The 20,280-nt window shown below is 39.5% G+C and overlaps 1 protein-coding gene across 2 annotated transcripts; it reads right to left on the bottom strand.

The window, feature by feature from the left end:
- Nucleotides 1–589: 589 nt before the first annotated feature.
- On the bottom strand, nucleotides 590–18,917 carry TH1 (negative elongation factor complex member TH1). Of its 2 annotated transcripts, XM_045728943.2 has the most exons (15): nucleotides 18,110–18,917; nucleotides 16,132–16,197; nucleotides 15,742–15,848; nucleotides 14,643–14,752; nucleotides 14,173–14,282; nucleotides 11,748–11,855; nucleotides 11,090–11,242; nucleotides 10,369–10,499; nucleotides 8,675–8,862; nucleotides 8,385–8,515; nucleotides 7,400–7,521; nucleotides 6,826–7,036; nucleotides 5,737–5,877; nucleotides 3,735–3,858; nucleotides 590–3,284 (listed from the first exon to the last, which is right to left on the bottom strand). In XM_045728943.2, the coding sequence occupies exons 1-15, from the start codon at nucleotides 18,116–18,118 to the stop codon at nucleotides 3,253–3,255; spliced, it is 1,743 nt and encodes a 580-aa protein (XP_045584899.1). In that variant the 5' UTR covers nucleotides 18,119–18,917; the 3' UTR covers nucleotides 590–3,252. The 2 variants fall into 2 exon arrangements, with proteins under 2 accessions (XP_045584899.1, XP_069173450.1); XM_069317349.1 differs by lacking the exon at nucleotides 14,643–14,752 and having other exon boundaries at nucleotides 18,110–18,916.
- Nucleotides 18,918–20,280: the final 1,363 nt, after the last annotated feature.

The raw sequence follows: 20,280 nt of genomic DNA, 5'->3' as shown, positions 1-20,280 counted from the left end.
TGGACTGGACCTTTACTGAGAAGGCTAGACAGTTTTGACCAAGTTTTAAGGCCAGGCCAAAGCGACATCACTTTCCTTTCATATATGTAGGTCAAGTTGTTTGTGTTCATACCAATGAGCATCAATTATTTGTAGATGCTGATAATAGAGTAGTATTATAATAAGTACCTATTAATATATTTATTTTTAGCTTACATGCCTGTAATATTAAAAAGTGCTAAAATAGGATGGATTGTGTGAGAAGTGTAGCAAGATATGCAGTGAATGTTTCAGTTGGTATGCTTGTGTTTCTGGAATAGTAATTTCAAGTCTAATTAACATTATCAACCTTTTACAGCATAACTGATTGCAAATATAACTATAGTACAGTATTAATACATATTACAAGTACACAGATGCACGTACACAGCATGTGCATACAAGTGCAGTGGTATGATGTCTTGGGCATTTTATATTTCAAGTCAAATATTTACATAATTATAGTACATGTATTGATGCAGTATCTGATGTGACTGTGTTAATTAATGTACTCTATACAGCCAATCTTCACAGTTCTGCAGTGGGGATAATATACTGTATCACCTTGTCAATAAATTTTATATTTATTTATGCTTGTATTGTACAAAAAAAATCATAATTAATAATAAATACTTGTCAGGGAACAGGCAGCCAAATTTATACATACAGTACATGTTAGGGGAGCCGGTGGCTGAGCAGACAGAACACTGGACGCGTGATCCTGTGGTCCCGGGCGCCGGCGAGAAATGATGGGCAGAGTTTCTTTCACCCTGATGCTCCTGTTACCTAGCAGTAAATAGGTACCTGGGAGTTAGTCAGCTGTCACGGGTTGCTTCCTGGGAGTGGAGGCCTGGTCGAGGACCGGGCCACGGGGCCACTAAAGCCCTGAAATCATGTCATGATAACCTCAAGATAGGCTTATATTGAGGTTCCTCACCCCCCCCCCTGGGGTCAAATTACTGACTCTGCCCAAGATGCAACCCCAACAAGAAGCTGATTAACTCCTAGGTACCTATTTACTGTTAAATGGACAGGGGCACGAGGTGATAAGAAACGTGAGGGGTCCTTCCCATATAGCCTAGATAAGCGAGCTTAGACAGTAATTTGTTTGTTATTGGAACTTGTAGACAAAATACTGTTATTAATATCCCTGTAAACATTCTTCATATTTTGTAGTACACCAGACATTTAAGTCCAGGTAAGTTAAAGCAACTCTAGTATTTACCGTATAGTATAATTTATACAAAATAGTTATATACAAATGTATAGTCAGCTTTATATACATTTTTTGCTATTAACTAACAACATGGATGCAAAAGTCACATTTAACCTTCATCAAATCTTTTGTCTATTTGGGAACCACTGGTCTAGAGGTTCACAAATGGGCTCTTGTACTTCACAAAATGTCTTTGTTTTCATTTGAATAATTTAATCCTAGAATCTGTGTCTCAACATTTAAATACACAGTCATTGCCAAAAGATTTCAAAAGTGACCTTTCAGAAAGTCATTGTTCGAAACCTGTTGATTCTGAGTGCCTGATCAAGTGTCACAGTAAAGATCACAATGTCTCATTCAGTGAGAAATACCTTGTAAATGTATCCAATTTTGAAGATTCAAAATTAGAATTCTGAAAAATGTACACATGTTGAAAAAATACAATGGAAGCAAGGACGAGAAATAAAATAGCTTTTTCAGTCACAAATGCAGAACAGGGAAGCTTAAGATGTCTTTTAGACACCCCAGTTACACCTTTAACATTATAACTCCATATAAATCTATAACGTAGGCATGGTCGGCCGAGCGGACAGCACACTGGATTTGTGATCCTGTTGTCCTGGGTTCAATCCCGGGCGCCGGCAAGAAACAATGGGCAGAGTTTCTTTCACCCTATGCCCCTGTTACCTAGCAGTAAAATAGGTACCTGGGTGTTAGTCAGCTGTCACGGGATGCTTCCTGGGAGTGGAGGCCTGGTCGAGGACCGGGACGCGGGGACACTAAAGCCCCGAAATCATCTCAAGATAACCTCAAGATGGATCATTAATTCCCCTGAGCTTCAGTAGTAGTCGGGGAATGTCAAAAATTCCAGTTTGGCAGCAGGCTGCTGCTTCTGGATACTTTCCTTATTAAGACTACTCAATAGCTCGGTCAATAGGGCGTCGGCCTCACACGCGCGGGGTCTGCGGCTTGAGTCTCCTAGAGCCCGGGCGAATGGAATTATACCTCCATAATTACACTTGAAATTTGAAGCTAGATTCTAACTGCATTCATTCCAATTCTCTTTTTAGTCACTTAGAATTTTTCAAAACCGTGTTTTTATAGACAAGCATGCACAAACATGCTGAAAATATTCACCTACACCACATTCCTCACTTTCATAGAGTGGAAATGCAACAGGAAGGAGAACTAAATGGTAAATAATATAATGAACGAATATGTATATTAAAAATAGCACCTATTAATTCATTATATAAACATACCCTATTAAACAACTTCACAGGTTAACAAGCACCACCACTTGTCTACACCAAGTATTTAATTTTGTAGAAGTTTTGCTTAGGGTGGTAACGGCAGCTTGTGTGGAAGGCCAGGTGCCACTCACAATACCTTCAACTCCTATTTTCCTAAAATAGTATACAGTACTTGTGCATTCTTGCTAAGTAAGCAATTTCCCCCCCCCCCCAATGACAGTGAGAAACTTGCCGACTGATTATATACGAATGTTATTAAAAGCCAAGGTGTCATCTGTGTTACTGGAGGCCAGTGTTGTTCACCACAAGGTACTGATATGTTATCACTCACATCCTGACTGGCAAGTGATATATCAGGTATTTTATAAGCAACAAGCATCACAAGGTTAGTGTCAATCTGGCACCCACTAATACATTAGACTGGCAAAGCTGATAAAAGGTCTAATTACAAGCTCTGGTTCAGTCAGTGAAGTACATAGTGACACTAATGGAATGTATATACAGAGTACTCCTGTGCTACTGGAGTACATTCACTAATACATCAACTGATTTCTAGTTGATGAGCCTGAAAGTCTATCATAGTGAAGTTCAAAAATGATCACCTGTATTCACTAAGATACAACAGATCAGAATGTAATCTGTACTCTCAGCCAAATTATATACATGCATATATTAAGAGGCTCAAATGTAGCCAACTGTAAGTTTCTTTGTTATGTCTAATAATGCCATTTTCCTTGAGAACTTTTCCGTCTTACCTGATTATTCTTACATTACATAATAGTTAGACTTGCAGTGAGCTGAAAAAAAGAAAAAAAAACAATTACAAATTTATTATATTTCAGGGACAATGATTATATTACAACTTATGCTTATCTACATACATGCACTCTGTCATGCATCATAATGGAAGGTGGACGGACACAGCATTGTACACCTGACTACGTAGATCTTGAACATCTACTCCCTAATGCTATCTTTTCATCTCATGCTCTCCTTCCTCAAGCTTCACGTACAATAAACCTCCAGGTATTGTGCTATCATATAGCACAATATATATGTGTGACTCGACCCATACACCTTCTGGATCACACTTATTTCCTCAAATAATCAATGCAAAACTTTCACACAAAAGTAGCAAACTTTTCAAAGTTTCTTTAACAGCCATCGCTAACCAATTTTCAACCCTATTTGGCCAATCATTCATGCATAACTCTTCCATATACCAAAAAATTTACACAATTTTTTACCTATAAACTCAGTCACCAAGTCACTGTCTGTGTTCATGGATCCTGTGATATCTTCATTCTCCACCAGTGGCAGGAACAGTTGAACAAACTCGACAGTGTATGGCGGTGCTACAATCTCCAGCACCTATAATCAAAGAAATTATTAATTTGGAAATGTGATTTTCATGCCTACCACAGCATCGCATTCATTACATTTTCTATTTTCATTAGCTGATAGGGAGGCAGCAGCCTTGAAGATTTACACAGTACATGAAAAAAGGTTAAACAGAAAAAAATTGCACCAATTAATTCACCATATCTTACACATAGCATCAAAGAGATGCCTCTATGACTATCATGAGTTTCATATACTGTACTGTAATGTATTAAAATGCCAAACTGCTGTCAATTAGTATTGTTTCCTTATACTTCTCCAGCACCATTTACATTCAATGCAACTTCTTCACTTCATCATGTCTTACTATCATCTTGGCCTTCCTCTCATCTTCTACCATGAAATTCTATACCTGCTTGATGGGGTTCTGGGAGTTCTTCTACTACTCAAGCCCAGCCCGAGGCCAAGCTCGACTTGTGAGAGCTCTTGAGGTTATCTTGAGGTTATCTTGAGATGATTTCGGGGCTTTTTAGTGTCCCCGCGGCCCGGTCCTCGACCAGGCCTCTACCCCCAGGAAGCAGCCCGTGACAGCTGACTAACTCCCAGGTACCTATTTACTGCTAGGTAACAGGGGCTTTCAGGGTGAAAGAAACTTTGCCCATTTGTTTCTGCCTCGTGCGGGAATCGAACCCACGCCACAGAATTACGAATCCTGTGCGCTATCCACCAGGCTACCAGGCCCCCTACGAGGCTCGGTCCAACAGTTTGGTCTATGTTAAACTTTCATCATCAAAACTGTATTCCTTCTCGTTGAACATTACCAAAAAACGGATCCTCATTATCTATGACTTCGGTAATCACAAAATTCACTATCCACGGGATGGGTACTATATTTTGTGAATTATTATATAAACACAAACAATACCACCTCAATTATCAAACTTCGCCTATTTTACACATTTTTTTATATTGAAATCTTGCTAGCTTTTGTGATTTATTTTTATATTTTTTATTTTTCTCTAATTTTCATGTTATGCAGTTTTGTGGGTTAAATCCCTCGACTAAATATTCTCAATTTCTGTAACCAAAATATTCCCTGGAAAATTTAAAGATAATGTTTACTCTCATCTTTCATTAGTAAATATACATATACTTTAAAATGTACAGTATCTTTATGGCTGGGAAGAGAGCAAAACTTTATTATAAAGTACAGTACAGAATGAAGTTTTATTGAAAAAATAGTGCAAAAACTTGGACGTTAGGAGAATCCCATACTGTGTAATATTAGGTTAAATGGCTATGTGGGCTTTCAGGAGGTGAAGACAGTCTCACAGACCAGGTAATCACCAAGAAAGATTGACATTGGGCCATGTTGCAGTTACATGTTATCCTTCCCTCTCTGAGGGAGCAAAATTATGATACTGTATTGTGATCCTAGGAAGGCAAACAAAATCATTATGGGACTTATTGTTACCACTAAATCAGTATCTTTAGCTAAGTGGACTTAGCACAGAAAGGATAACTTTAGGCAGTTTCTAAAATTTATTTCTACTTTCACTATTAAACTAACTACATACAGCACAGTTTTAGAAACCATCCCTCATACATGTACAGTATATGGCATCTGAAATAATTATCTTTAAGCATTCTTGCAATACTGTATAAGGAAAATAAATAGCTTTTATAAATAGTATTCTTGAGATATGGCACTGGAAAATATGTGAAACCAATCTATCCCTACTTGAGCTGCCTAATAAGCATAGCCATTCCAGATAAGTAAGCTTGTATATTCAAATAATCCATTAGGAATAAATTCCACCAACAAAATAGTTAATACAAAAATGCGTAATATTTTTCACACACATACCATAGTGTGATATGTACTGTAGACTTGAGTAAAGTACTTGCCTCCCGAACAAAGTAGCGGATGAGAGAGATGTCAGTGTCACCCTTGGTAGAACAGCTCTTAATGTACTTCATGACTGGAAGAACACACCCACGACTCAACAAATTTACCATGCGGTCGAGCAGCATCTTCCGCAGCTCAAGCTAGAGATGGCAAGGAAAGAAAATTTACACCAATATTATTGAAACAAATCTTTCTATATAGATAGATTTGTTAAATACTGTAATAAGTTAATCTCTCGGTTGTGGCTGGAGTTACATTTACCATTGGCTTCCTTCTCCAACTACCTTATTAGACTCTACAATGAACAAATCCACAAGGGCCGTGACGAGGGTTCGAACCTACGTCCGAGAGCATCCCACACTGCAGGGTCCAAGTAAGGGCAGTAAAACTTCTGGTTACAATTCTTTTACCATGTCGTAGTGCAGTTGATTAAGGCAGCGTCTGAGATGCTCTCGGACGTAGGTTCGAACCCTCGTCACGGCCCATGTGGATTTGTTCATTTGATGCATCACGCTAGACTCTGCAATGTTACGTGTCATGGTGAGTGAACAGGTGATCAGAATCAGGTGCCAGAATGTATCTTTGAAGACCCATATTGGCTGCTGGCTACATGAAGCAACTGAATGGCCTTTGATAAGGGAGGTGCAGTTTATAATCATACAAATAATGTTCAGTATTTTATCAGTTTTAACCTTAATATTATTCCTCAGTATTTGGTAAATGTAAACAAATTTCAGCATTATAACAGTGAAGACAATTTTTAAATCATTACTCTCTATTTTGACAAAGCTAAAGATGTTTTTGAAACTTGTTTGAAAAGATGGGAAGTTGCCATATAAAATTACTATACAGTACTAAAATTTGCCCACAACAGAACTGCATACCCATAATTGTAATAGGAGGCCTTCCTTTTCCATTCATAAGTGTTCATAGTTTCATGCCAGCGCACAAAAGTTGGCATGCCAACCAAAAACAAAACTGACAATTTGTGAAATGGTGAAAGATGGGGATGTTTTCTTAGGCTTAAGAGCTGAATATTGCACAAATTAGAGGAAAAAATGGGGAAAATTAAAAAAATTCAGATTTACTTGAACAAGGATCTCCAGATCTTGAAACTCTGACTCAAACAGTTCTATGAGGAGACTGAGAACTCTGCTATGGAGGAGAGGATGAATGGACACTACTTCGTCCAGGAGAGCCAGGTGGGTGGGCGTTGACTCGGTGCACAGCTTGAAGTAACTTGGTTCCTTAACTACACATTCTATCCATCGGACAAGACCAACACTGACAACAGGGAACCTGAGGACATTTTGCTGATTAATGTCTACTGTTAGTAATAGTGAACCAAGTACATACAGCATGGTCAAAGCTGCCAATAGTAAAATAATGCTGAAATACCCTAAGAGCACTAAAACACTATACAGTATCTTGAGGTTATCTTGAGATGATTTCGGGGCTTTTTTTTTAGTGTCCCCGCGGCCCGGTCCTCGACCAGGCCTCCACCCCCAGGAAGCAGCCCGTGACAGCTGACTAACACCCAGGTACCTATTTTACTGCTAGGTAACAGACCGTCCTCCCAGTACAGTATACGTGTGAGCAAGATCCACAGCCATGAATTGCAGTATTATATAATTCATTAATTTGATGCTCATTACAGCTTACCTAATACACTGATATAAAGTATTGATTTCAGCTATAAGTTCCATGGCTGACTTTCCACCCTGGCAAATATTGTGAACTTTCTCGATGGCTTGTTGAGTTGGCTTCAAGTCATCCCGGTTCACCTGAGATAAGAAATAACACAACTTACAGATTTTAAAGAGAGAGCATTTATCATTCATTACAAGGGAAGTTCTAACAATCAGTAGTAAATAACCAACAATCTTCTAACAAATAGGTAAAATAATTAGCAAAGTAGACTTTTATTGGAGTTTTACTTTAATGACAGTAAAAGTTATTCAATATAACGGATAAACTCACAGTGTCATTTATATATTTACTACTAGTTTTCAGTAAGCAAGTATAATTTAGATTTTTCTATACAAGTTTGCTTCTAATTTTCCATATTCACACTTACACTAGGTACATTCTCTTATGTGTATAATATTTCACTTCCTTCTTTAATATCTCAATATTAACTGACAATTGGTGATCTCGAAGTAGCAACTCATAAGATTCTTCCAGCTTTCGTATAATCAACACAAACCTGCTACTGAACATAATGAAATAAACCAGTGTTGAATGTAATGAAACGCCATTTTCTGGGTGAGACCCGGAGGCTCCCCGGAGCTTACTAGGCTGATATGCTAATGTCAGACTTTGGCATCAGTCATGTATGTGGAGTTCTGTGGGCCTACCAGGGACCACAAGCCAGAATCTGGCCCCCCCTCAGAGAGGCATGGGGAGCAATGGCCTATAGAAACCCCCGTGTGGTTGGAAGCATTCTTTGTCTGCCATCGACTGGGTCAGGCACCCAGAAAGGTAAGCATCCCAAAACAAACCCCTATTCTGGTGAAAATATTGCTATCAAAAGCCGAACAAGTGGATAGAACTTCCCCTAAAAGAAACGAGCAAACGAGCATGATGTCACACATTGCCGCGCCGCTGTGTGACAGCGGCGCGGAACAAGACTATTGCCTAAAATTACCTGTCTGGGTCTGTTTCCTTTCTTTGGTGTTTCGTACACGCTGGCACTGTAGCCAAGAAGATAAAAATACTTGGCCTTGTGTTCTTGATTCACCTTGCTCCCTGGCTTAAACAAGGCATCTATCAGCAGCTCTGTCAGGAATGAAAACCACCCTTAACTCAAATTATATAACAAGATACTGAATATATTTACTAGTCAGAAAGGACAAGGTGGTGGTTATATGAATACGAAGGAGCTATAGAAATAGTGACAGTTACAACCTTACGTTTAGGTAACGAGCATTAACTTACCTAATAGTTGTGGGATACGTATTAGGTCAACCGGAGGTGGGTCTGTGGCACTGTATAACTTGAACAATACAGTTATGTCTGCGGGGTTGAGAGCATTTCGTGCAAGCATAGGTGCCAGTGCCTGGGCTGCTCTTGGGTGTGCCATGGCACCATTGAGAGCCAGCTGAATCGGTGTGACATTAAGGCCACTGCCCAAAGAGAAAGATATTAACATCAAATGCTTTCTTTGCTGGTCAGTACACTGTAGCGTGTAAAATGGTGAACAATGAAACTACCTGAATGGTGTGGATTTAAGTGTTTCAACTCTCATGATATTTCTAAATATGATTCTATCAAACTTACAATCTCTGAACAGAGATGATATTAGTCGTGGTGGACCATATCATTGAATTGGGAGGTATCCTAAGATCAGCCATGCAATGCCATATTTATTTATTTATTTATATATTTTTTCTCTATTGAGCATTTTATCTCATAATATAATATTGTATAATATTATATAATTGTATATTATTATATATTGTATATTATTATAATAATCTACTGTATAATCCAGTGTGGGGTCAACTGCTGCTGGAGTCACACCTTCCGAGGATGGCTGCCCACCACTCTTAACATGCATTAGGTTGTGAATTAATCTACTATAATTAGCTTTCTGAAAATCTAGAACTCTAATCCTAGTCTTTTCTTATGCAATTTATCCATCAAGCCTTATAATCCCTTTTCCGTTGCTCATTTTATAATACTTGTATAATTATCATCCCTTGGTTGGCTCTGTAATGTGCAGCTTGAAAAAAAAAAAGTTTTCAACTACTGTATTCTCAAAAACCTTTCTGCCCCAGTATTTCATATTATATTTCTACAGTAAAATTGGCTAAACTTTAAGTCATCTACAATGCTGATATCACTTCCATTAGACATCATTGATATTTCTATCCAAATATGCCTCTCTTAAACTGTGCAGGTTGGGCTGCCTCAAGATACCCAAACTGGCCCAAGTAGGTACAACATTTCAGCCAAGTGGGAGGAACCAAAACACTCGGGTGGGAGGAACCTAAACACTCGGGCGGGAGGAACCAAAACACTCGGGTGGGAGGAACCAAAACACTCGGGTGGGAGGAACCAAAACACTCGGGTGGGAGGAACTAAAACACTCGGGTGGGAGGAACCAAAACACTCGGGTGGGAGGAACTAAAACACTCGGGTGGGAGGAACCAAAACACTCGGGCGGGAGGAACCAAAACACTCGGGTGGGAGGAACCAAAACACTCGGGTGGGAGGAACCAAAACACTCGGGCGGGAGGAACCAAAACACTCGGGTGGGAGGAACTAAAACACTCGGGTGGGAGGAACCAAAACACTCGGGCGGGAGGAACCAAAACACTCGGGTGGGAGGAACCAAAACACTCGGGCGGGAGGAACCAAAACACTCGGGCGGGAGGAACCAAAACACTCGGGTGGGAGGAACTAAAACACTCGGGTGGGAGGAACCAAAACACTCGGGTGGGAGGAACCAAAACACTCGGGTGGGAGGAAATAAAACACTCGGGTGGGACTCAAGTGCACTCTACTCACACTTGACAAAAACATGTATAGTTATATTAATAAATATTACTGGGATTATTGGCAAGCAAATATTACATTTGTACCGGTTTCTAGTAAATAAATGTATAGCAAGACTTGTCAAAACTTACTTGTTAATGGCATATTTAGTAATTTCCTGCTGCAAGCGTCTGATGTTATTGCCACCTTTTGTCTCCTGCGAGAGAATCTGCAGCATCACCTGGGCATAGATATAAGTGTGCTGTCCATGACACACCATTTTCTGAAAAACATTTTCCAAAATATTTTAAATTACCGTACAGTATATACAAAATTCTGAAGAGCGTGTGAAGCATTGAAGCAATGCATAAAATCCAATTACCTAAATTTTAACGAACTTGAAGGAAAAGAAAATACCATATACTTATAAATGATTTCAAAGATCCTTGCAAAATCATATGTTACCATCCAACCCACACATTTCCAGATGTGTGGGTTGGATATTAACGCTTCAGCCATGTTATTGGCACTCATCATCTGCACAAGTTAATATAGCCTGTTGTATGCTTGAAGCTCATTATGAAAAATGGGTAAAAGGGGTTATATATAAAATCTATATAAAGAGTTGCCAGGGGATATATTTTATTTTATTTTCTCTGTCAGTGAATATACAGTCATCAAACTGTATAACACACAGGAAAGAGAGAGAGAGACCTACAAAGGTGTATTGTAGGTAAAATAACTGTGGTCAGACACGAGAGCCAAGGGATCCTAAGCGTGGTATTGTATATGGTCACCAAGAACAAATACAGCATCCCAATGAAGATGTTACTAAAGCATGGCAACACCATGCTACCTTGTTCATTAACTCACAGCAAACTCCACGACTGCCTTGTGTCTGGAATCTTCTGGTGACTGAAGAAAGTTGGATGTAGACGTCTTGAGAATTCTTGAGAAAACCTCAATTTGCTGAGCTGCTGTTGATATGCTAGTGATCTCACCCTGGAAACCTGCATCTGATATCAACTGTAAAAAAAGTAAAAAGGCATTACTATATTTCAGAGGAACTTGAGGGAGAGGATCAAGTCTGTGAGCAATAACCAGCTGACAAGCCATCACAATCCCTTCCTTGTTAATAACAATCTCAATATTTCATGTCAGTTTAATTGAAATGGCTTCAGTTCACATTGCTAAATAATAAATGCCTTTCTTGCAAATAAGAATTTGGATATTTCCTGGCCATCGCTTAATTGAAATGATTTTATTTCACATTTCTAAAATAATAACATAGCAATCAAAATACATAACGGTAATCATGCTCTTCACTTAGGAGGTCTTCGTTCTTGCATAAAAATATTACTGTATTGCCTATGATCACGTGCACCAGCTTCATGTTACTTAATAAACCAGATCTTATAAATGTACCCGCCATATTTTATCATACTATACAGCATTATTTACACAGACCATGCCTGTCCTGCGAGCCTTCATCCTATGTATCATGTGTTCCCGTTATTCCTTGTTATCTTACCTTAATGGTGAAATTCAACATGAGACATTCAGGAAACTCTTCAGCCAGCTGGTAAACAACTGAGCGCCAGGTACTGTGCTCAATCAGTTCAGTCAACCATCCAGGTGCCTGAAAGGGAAAAGAGTAATTTGGCTCAATAATTCTTTGTTGTGTTAAACTATTGTACCATCATTTGTTGCTTCATATTAAGACAACAAATATAGTCTAAATCAAACTTCGTGAATAATTTCGGAGCAATACAATTTTGTTCCAAATTAAGATTTAAAAAGTTGGAAGCATATACAGTATTAAAAAACAGTCTAAAATAAAATTACCTGTAGGTATGCTATATTTTAAGAACAAATTTGTACAGTGTTCTCAGTGATTGAAAACCAAGCCTTCTATCCCAGTAAAATGTACATCTAAGTAACACAAAACTTTACAAAATAATCTAATGAAGCTACAGTGACTGCATTTTATGTTTACATTTATATATTCACATATTTAAGAAACAATATGGCATTACCCAAAAGTTGTAGATACTTTTTAAGCATTTACAAAGTTTTCTGGGCTCCTGGCCCCCTCAGTAGTTTCTCTGAACTTACAGCATTGGCATTGTAGGCCACAATCAATATGCCAGGATAATGGAACAAATTATCCACCAGAGGCAAAGCCATCATCTTGTTCCTTCAATGAGGCAAGGGAACACATTAGTATCATAGATCAATTCCTACCATGGTGACCAAAAAATTACATCACAAGTCAACCTCTGAAGGTCAAAATGAAGTCACAAATCACTTAACTTTCCTCTAAGAATGTTTGGAAATCACAGGACTAACGAACAAATCTATTCCCTCCCTGATTAACACCAGGTGGCAGCCTAAACCACTGCAAGCTCTGGTGAGGCAACCACATCACTCGCTTGCTTGGTGCTCTTATAGATAACTGCATATGGTTCCTGCAGAAGGCTGCTGCAATATCTCTAAACTAGCTTCCCTTCCTTTGAATTTGGATATCCACACTCTTGAGAGATTCCTTTTCAGATAATGCTTTAGAACTTCATCGATGAAGTGAGGCCTGAAGTGGGAGTTGATGTCGTTGGCGAATATGAATGATGGGGCTGTCTCCACCTGCTGTTGTGGGCAGGGACTGGTGTCAATCAACGAGTTTTTTGCACTAGAGACATAAATTGCTAATGTTTTTTTTCATATTTATTGGTCACTTTACAGTATTGTTTCAGGTTACCAGCCAATTTTCATAGGCACCAGGCACTTATGTTCCAGTGGAGACTGCTATTATTATTCTTTTGTTAACAAACTCCTGTTTGAGCTATAATGTCCCTTTATTTTGGATTCCATATTAAGTGCACTTCTTAATTTTGTTAGCCAGTTGCTTTGCAAGCCTCCTGATTTTATAGTTTGCTTCAGCTTTCATTTCCAGGTTCTCTTCCCTGGCAATACTTGCAAAGATTGTTAGCCACTGGTCATCCTTGAGGAATTAAGAGTTTCTTCGTCAGGAAGACTTATTTCGAGATGACCCTTTTTGGGTAATACACTACTTTGGGACTGAAAGTTGTTATGAGGAGTCCTAGTGCATATTGACTGTGCAGTGCCTCTGGCTCATGCAGGAAGTGGAGCCTGGCACCTTTAGCTGGGTTAACACTTAAGAAAAGTATTAGGAGACCTTTTACATTATTAGTCTGTGATTCTTTATGCCCTCCCTCATTCATTGCAAGTGAAGGAGCTAGATGTCTGTAACTATATACTGGTATATATATATATACTTTGAGAGCTTGACAGTATCTCTGTTTTCTTTGGTGTGGGCTGTCCAATTCCTGTGCTTCAGAGTATTTGACTACTTTGTTGGAGTTGTGTGTAATTGGATCAACTTGTTTGCAGAGTTATTTGGTAATTTTATGATTATCAAACACTTCAAAGAAGGAAATTTTGTGACGTGTTGTGACTATCATTTTAAGGAAAGTCACCTTGGAAGTTGGTCAATCTGTGAGCCATACTCCATCCCCAGCCCACAGAGGAAGATGGTGTGAAATGGTACTTGCTTCCAATAAGCACACAATGTCCCAGAAGCCCGGCATATCTAACATGATCATACAGTTCCAGTGCCATAAGCAAGAGTAGCTACTGAGATAGCCAACCCAGATATAAAGAATGGTAAACCTATAAAATATCTCCCTCGTAATAGGGGGTAACACTATTGTATGAGAAATATAAATTATTTGTTTACCAAGATAACTGTACATAGGCTACAACAATGACGTTAGTCCAGTAATTCAAAACACTGATCACTAATACAAATTTTAAAAACTAAAAATATAACTTGACAATTATAGAATCTCACTGATAAAAACCTTCATTTGAAAAATAAAAAATTGGCTCTAAATCAAGTGTTATGACTCTCAACTAATGAACAAAATTTTTATACACACATCTCCCTCTTCTGTGAAAATAGTATCTGCCTTCTTTGGGTCAAATGTCTTCAAGATCATCTGTTTGAGGTGGTTTTCCACCATTGCTTGTACGTCATTAATGCTGGCACCTGTGGTAAAGCAATCATAACACTTCACTATGTACCACCTATGCTCATCTTATTTCCAGTATGCAACATTATTAATGTCATAACAATAGCTAATTAGATGCTTGGATCGTAATCAAACAAATGGGGTTTCCCAGGTCAGTGTATCTCAAGATATGAACAATGTGTAAAGAGTACTGTATTATATAGGCAATATAATGAGTAGAGAACTAGAAAAATAATGAGGTAAGACTGGTGTAATGAGCAATGTCAGCTGTAAGACTGGGAAAAGGAGGCATTGTTGGGGTGGTGCAGCCACACACAATGACAAACTGCTGACACCACAACACAGCCACACACACACGGCTGACACACAAAACACACCTGCCAAAATCAACCACTCAGCCATTAGGTTAGCCATCTGAGCCACGGCTTGGTAATTCTCCGACAGCATTTCAATTACTTGCTCAGGATTCCCACCTGCTTGAAAGTATCTGATAAAGACAAATTACATTTTTTTATTACATGACCTAACCTTCAAGGGATAAATCTTAACATGTTAGCTTCTGTCAGTTATGATACTGCTCTTGGTAGGTCTCTAAGCTGGACACTTACACACCATAAGTTTTCTATGGTTTAATAACTTCCTCAACTGTAAATGTTAAAACTAGTCGCCTCACTCTCTTTGCCCACTGCATAAATTTGTGCACCCGCAGGCAAAACAAAGTTCATCTTTACTATATATAGTTACAATATATTTATTTGGAATATCATCCAGTTCTTTGCAATGCTCCAGCAACGGTACGATGCTCAGCCTCGGTGATGGCTTCAATGAACAGTCCTTGTTTATCAAACATTTGTATGTTCCAGTCAAGAGTGAATAATATACACAATACAATCTGTTTGGACCATCCAGGAATTTGTAAGGGAGGGGGGGGGGGGTTATTAGAGTGAAGATGCACTGTTTTACATAATTTTACAAATTATTTGCCTTGTATAACAACACACTGGGAAAATAAAAGAATATTTAATAGTTATGCAATATTTTATGCTATATGCAGAGGGGGATGGCAGTTAAGATAGTCTTTAGCTTTGATAATTTTGGATGTTTGACTACTAAAAATTACTATTTCAAGGCCCATATTTTTTTGCATACATTCAATTTAGTAAGTAATTAGCGGATGACATTTTGATAATTATAAAAGGATTACAAATAATTCCAAGTAGTAGTGACAAACTGCATGAGCAAGATTTACAAATATAGGTCAAGGGAAAACTAATGAAGATGATTAAAGAAGAATTTGGGAAGTCACAAATCTTCCTTGTATACTGGCATGTTTATAAAGGGCAAAATCTTGGTTACCAAGATCAGTTCTGAACAGGGGAACTTGGACAGGCGGCATGGATAGGAAGTGGTAAAACGACACAAATGTTCGAGAAAATGTAGAACGTAAATGGAGATGAAACTCTCTCTTGGACTGACCTCTTTAGAGTAGAGAATATGCCAGGCTCCATGATGAAGTCCGTGCTTGAGAACTGCCGAAGGCAGTTGGACTGTACATCAGCTGGACTCATCGCTTCGTCTTCTTCCTGTCGGTTAATGAATACTACGTGTATTTAAAATTGCATTAAATGTTTTTGCATTCAGTTCAAATAAAATCATGAGTAGACTTGTCTATGTGGATTTTTTTTTAGTGAATAAGGTGCATGTCAAGTACAGTATTGTACAATACAGTACTGTGAATGTACTAAATAAGTAGTAGTAGTAATAGGCATCCTGCAGTCTCCCGAGACTGCAGGATGCCTACTATACATCTACACATAAAGGGAAAGATCTGGAGAAAAGAATAACAAGCACTTTGCTAAACCATACCAGAGGCTCAGCATCAGGGGTGTCGTCCCACACACGACTTTCAAATTCCTCCTCCATTCTGGCAATCTGAAAGAAAATTGTAAAGTTAGCACAAGCATCCTCTATTTTATTTGAAAAATTACATACTCTTCCATAATAATTTTATTAAACACTGAATATGTTGAAATAAGCTAACCTTTTAATTTTTATATGGATACCTAAGCTAAAAAATAAAGAATTGTGTTATCTAAATTTATTGGTTGATGACAATGGCATAGATTGATGAGGGAACTTATTTACCATGGTCACTGTTGCACTACAGTACTTGGATACAGCCTACTAATCACTATTGTGATTCAAGAAAACATAACATTCTAGCCTAACAACCTCTACATTCAACCCAAAAATAAAGATACGAGCACATATCAAAAGTTCCTTTCTGAGCACAGCACTTGACTGCTCCACAGGCCCGAGCAGAAGTATGGATAAAAGCTAGCACAGTTAGGGAAGGTGCACATTTCTGCACCAGAACAGCTAAGATTTTTCTTCAAATGTACAGTATTTTCTTTCTGGGGTATTTTGGTGTCATGGAACCACTGGAGGAAACTGCTGAATACTTAATCAGGTCCCAAGTGATATCTAGAACAATACCTTCAAGTAAACTGAAAACTCTTTCTATTATTACAATACAGTACTGTACTTTAAATTGCTGGAACAATCCAGCAGTGCACTTACTAGTTGGCAAGCCAGATCACTTTCCTCCATGTCAAAATAATTGTACACTTTTAAGAAGAGAAGTCATTACCCTGTGAATCGGTTATTAGTACAGGTTAACAGGCCAGTACTACTTTGAGTGACTGTATCATGATGGTTGAGAAACCCACACCACTTTTCCATAGGCAGACTACTCCAGTGGCCATAGTATATGTCCTTTACCTCCAGCTACTGTACATGTATCCAACTGCTGCCACTCGCCATTTATCATCATTCCTTTATTATTTATCCTTATGCACAAGGTGACTGTGTCGGAGAGCTTACATGAGAAAAAGTGTACAGGCACTAATGCTGGTTAGAACTCCTGTCCACAATCTTTATGGTGCGAGGACAATTGTTTGCCAGTTGTGGGCTACAGCTTATACTGTGGCCAGTCAAGGCCTAGCTTCAGAGATTATAGCTTGGATCGTACTGTGCTTGTACCCTGTTTTCCAGGTGACTCGTTATTCCTCAATATTACCGAGTTGAAACGAAGATTCTTTGAGGGACTGCTATAAGAACTATACAGTACCTGCATTTATTGTGTCAACACATGTCCATATATGTACATGTCTTTTCAAGAGATGCATAGCTGCCAGACATTTGTGACTAGTTATTGATTTCTGGACATCAGTCCAAAATGAGCCCATCTTACTGGGTTACTGTGGTGAACACGACAGCATTTTGCAAGTACAGTACTGTAACTTTAATGGAATTAATTGACAGGTTGTGAGCCAAACATATTCATCCTCATAATCTCTTTGATCTAGCTTTGCTTGAACACTTATGGAAAGTAACATCAATTCCTCTTCATTTTACTCAATGATTCCCATTATCAAGTCAATAAGTGTACCATAAGCATATTGAGGTCCTCCCCCCCTCCCCTAGGCCAACTGCCAAGATTCCCCAAAATGTGACCAACAACAGTTGTTTAACTCTAAGGTACATCTTTTACGGCTAGGAGAACTGAGGCATCAAGTGAAAGGAAATGTGCCCAATCAATTCTGTCCATCATGGGTCCTTCAATTATAAGTCAAAATGTTATTTCACATAATGCCTATGTTTACCTAGCAGTAAATAGAACCTTGAATTGAGCAACTGTTGTAGCAGCATCCTGGGCAATATCAATAGTCTAGGGTCTCCTTGAAGGTCTCGATAGGTATCACAGGCCTCCTGTTCCCAACTATGGAGAAACAAACAAAAAAATGTTAACAGCGTTCCTAAAGGTATGAGAAGACTGAATTACCGAGGACATGTTGGCGATTCCCACGGGGTCCGCCACCGCTCCTGATGACTGAAAAGCTCCCTGTTGGTGCCCTCCTTGCCTCGGCACTCACACCTGCTCTGCTTTATGGCTCCTCTGCTCGATATGTCCACTTATTGTTGTTTTTGCTTTAGGGGTGACGACAATGGTGGGATCGGATATGCCCAGGCATACCCGGCAAAGGCTAATCGCAAAGTCAAATAGTAAAATGATTGTTGCTTATCAGCGGAAACTAATGTGCCTCGCTGCCAATAAACACAGACAGGCAGACGATTGGAGAGCCCCAGGAGTCCGTCAGGGTGACAAGCACCGGCCCCGCCCCACACAGAAAACACTGGGTAGCAAAACCAACACTCGGCCCCCAACTAAAATGCAAAAGTCATCCAGTGTCCTCCGGCAGAGCAGAAGCCAGCCGCCCACCACGTCTGAGGGCACACCAGGAGCCCACCAAAACCCCGGCACCTCTCGCCGGACACAGTCACTACGCCAGAAGAACCAGCCAGAAAACGTTCAAAATCTATCAACTATCCAGTGACTCAAGGCGATATGTGCGCCAGGCGTCGCAACAATCCGGACCGTTGAACAGGAACGCCAAACTGTAGTATTATAATCCAAAACCGCGAAACGGAACGTAATCCGGCGGCTCCCAGGCAGAGGAGGTGTCCAGACGTCAGCCCGTCGTCAAGGTTAAACCAGGACCCGACTTATTGCGTTAACTAAGACAGGAAGGAGAGCGGGAGCAGCCTCGGGAGGACAGCAACAACAACACTGGCAGGTCACGCTACAGCGACACTCACTCTTCACCTTTATCGCTATTACTCTACACTTTTTGTAACTTCTTTTTTAAATAATAATATTTAAAACTATCGTTTTATTTATATTATATTTTACTATTATTTAGTGTTAAAATAAAAAGCAGTTTGTACTTCTATGTAATAGGGATATATTGCACTGCTCTTCAGAGGGATACAGGCACTGAAGTAATTGGATACTTGTACACACAAAACTAGTATGTTTTGTATGCATATTATTGCTCAATTTTAAAACCACAATATAATGATATTAACAGTTAAAATCTACTTAGCAAGCATACAATTATTAAATGAAGTAGAGTAATGTATTGTTGTGTTGATTTAGGGGCGACGACACTCGTGGGATGGGATGCGCCCCGGCGTACCCGTTAAGGGTGAATCGCGAAGCCAGGAAAGGTGGAACGCCAAGCCAAATCGCAAAACGAGTGACGCCAATCACTAGAAACTAATATGCCATACGGCAAATAAACGCACAGTCAGGCAGATGATTGAGGAGCCCCAGGAGTCCCTCAGGGGGACAAGCACCGGCCCCGCCCCACACAGAGAACACCAGGTAGCAAAACCAAAACTCGGCCCCCAACTAAAACGCAAAAAGTCATCCAGTCCCCGGCAGAGCAGAAGCCGGCCGCCCACCACGGCTGAGGGCACACCAGGAGCCCACCAACCCCCGGCACCTCTCGGCCAAGCCGGCCCCCGAACACCGTCACCCCGCCGGGAGAACCAGCCAGAACACGCCCCCCCAAAAAATCTATCAACAATTCCGTGACCCAAGGCGATATGTGCACCAGGCGTCGAACAACCGGACCGTTGAATAGGGATGCCCAACGGCAGTAGCAAAACCAAAACGCGAAAACAAGACGTGATCAGGCGGCCCCCCAAGGGGAGGAGGTGTCGACCAGACGTCCGCTCGACTTCAAGGTTGAACCAAGAGCATATATACTGTACCTACAATTTTTTCTTTTTTTCATTCCATGTAACTCATCATTTTTTTTGTCTATAAATTTTGCAAGTATTTACCTCCTTAAATTTTTCTTAGATTAATGACCTGCCCGAAACGCTGCGCGTAATAGTGACTTTACAAGACTGTAATTACCGTATTATGTATCTTCACATTCCCAATGTACATTCTTGTACATGCATAAATAAATAAATAAAAACACTTTAAACAGTCACTCAACATTGACGTATCTAACATTTGCGTTAGTGCCGTCATCGGGAAGATGCAAACCACACGTACCATAAAGAAGGTATACCATGAAGGTATACCATAAAGAAGGTACACAGTCTTAAAGTGGTTGGAATTTTTAAATAATTCAATTACAACATTTGGGTAAATACGTC

This window comes from Procambarus clarkii, chromosome 87 (assembly GCF_040958095.1).
Source record: "Procambarus clarkii isolate CNS0578487 chromosome 87, FALCON_Pclarkii_2.0, whole genome shotgun sequence".
Taxonomy (NCBI): Eukaryota; Metazoa; Arthropoda; class Malacostraca; order Decapoda; family Cambaridae; genus Procambarus; species Procambarus clarkii.
This window is presented reverse-complemented; position numbering and strand designations above follow the sequence as displayed.

Bases quoted from the DNA above. Each gene is read 5' to 3' on its own strand.
- TH1 (XM_045728943.2), bottom strand. The intron at 14,753-15,741 runs GTCAGTCCAAGA...TGTCTTTATCAG, and splicing joins ATATTCTCTACTCTAAAGAG to ATACTTTCAAGCAGGTGGGA. The intron at 11,856-14,172 runs GTGTGTATAAAA...TTTCCCTTTCAG, and splicing joins TTTTCACAGAAGAGGGAGAT to GCACCTGGATGGTTGACTGA.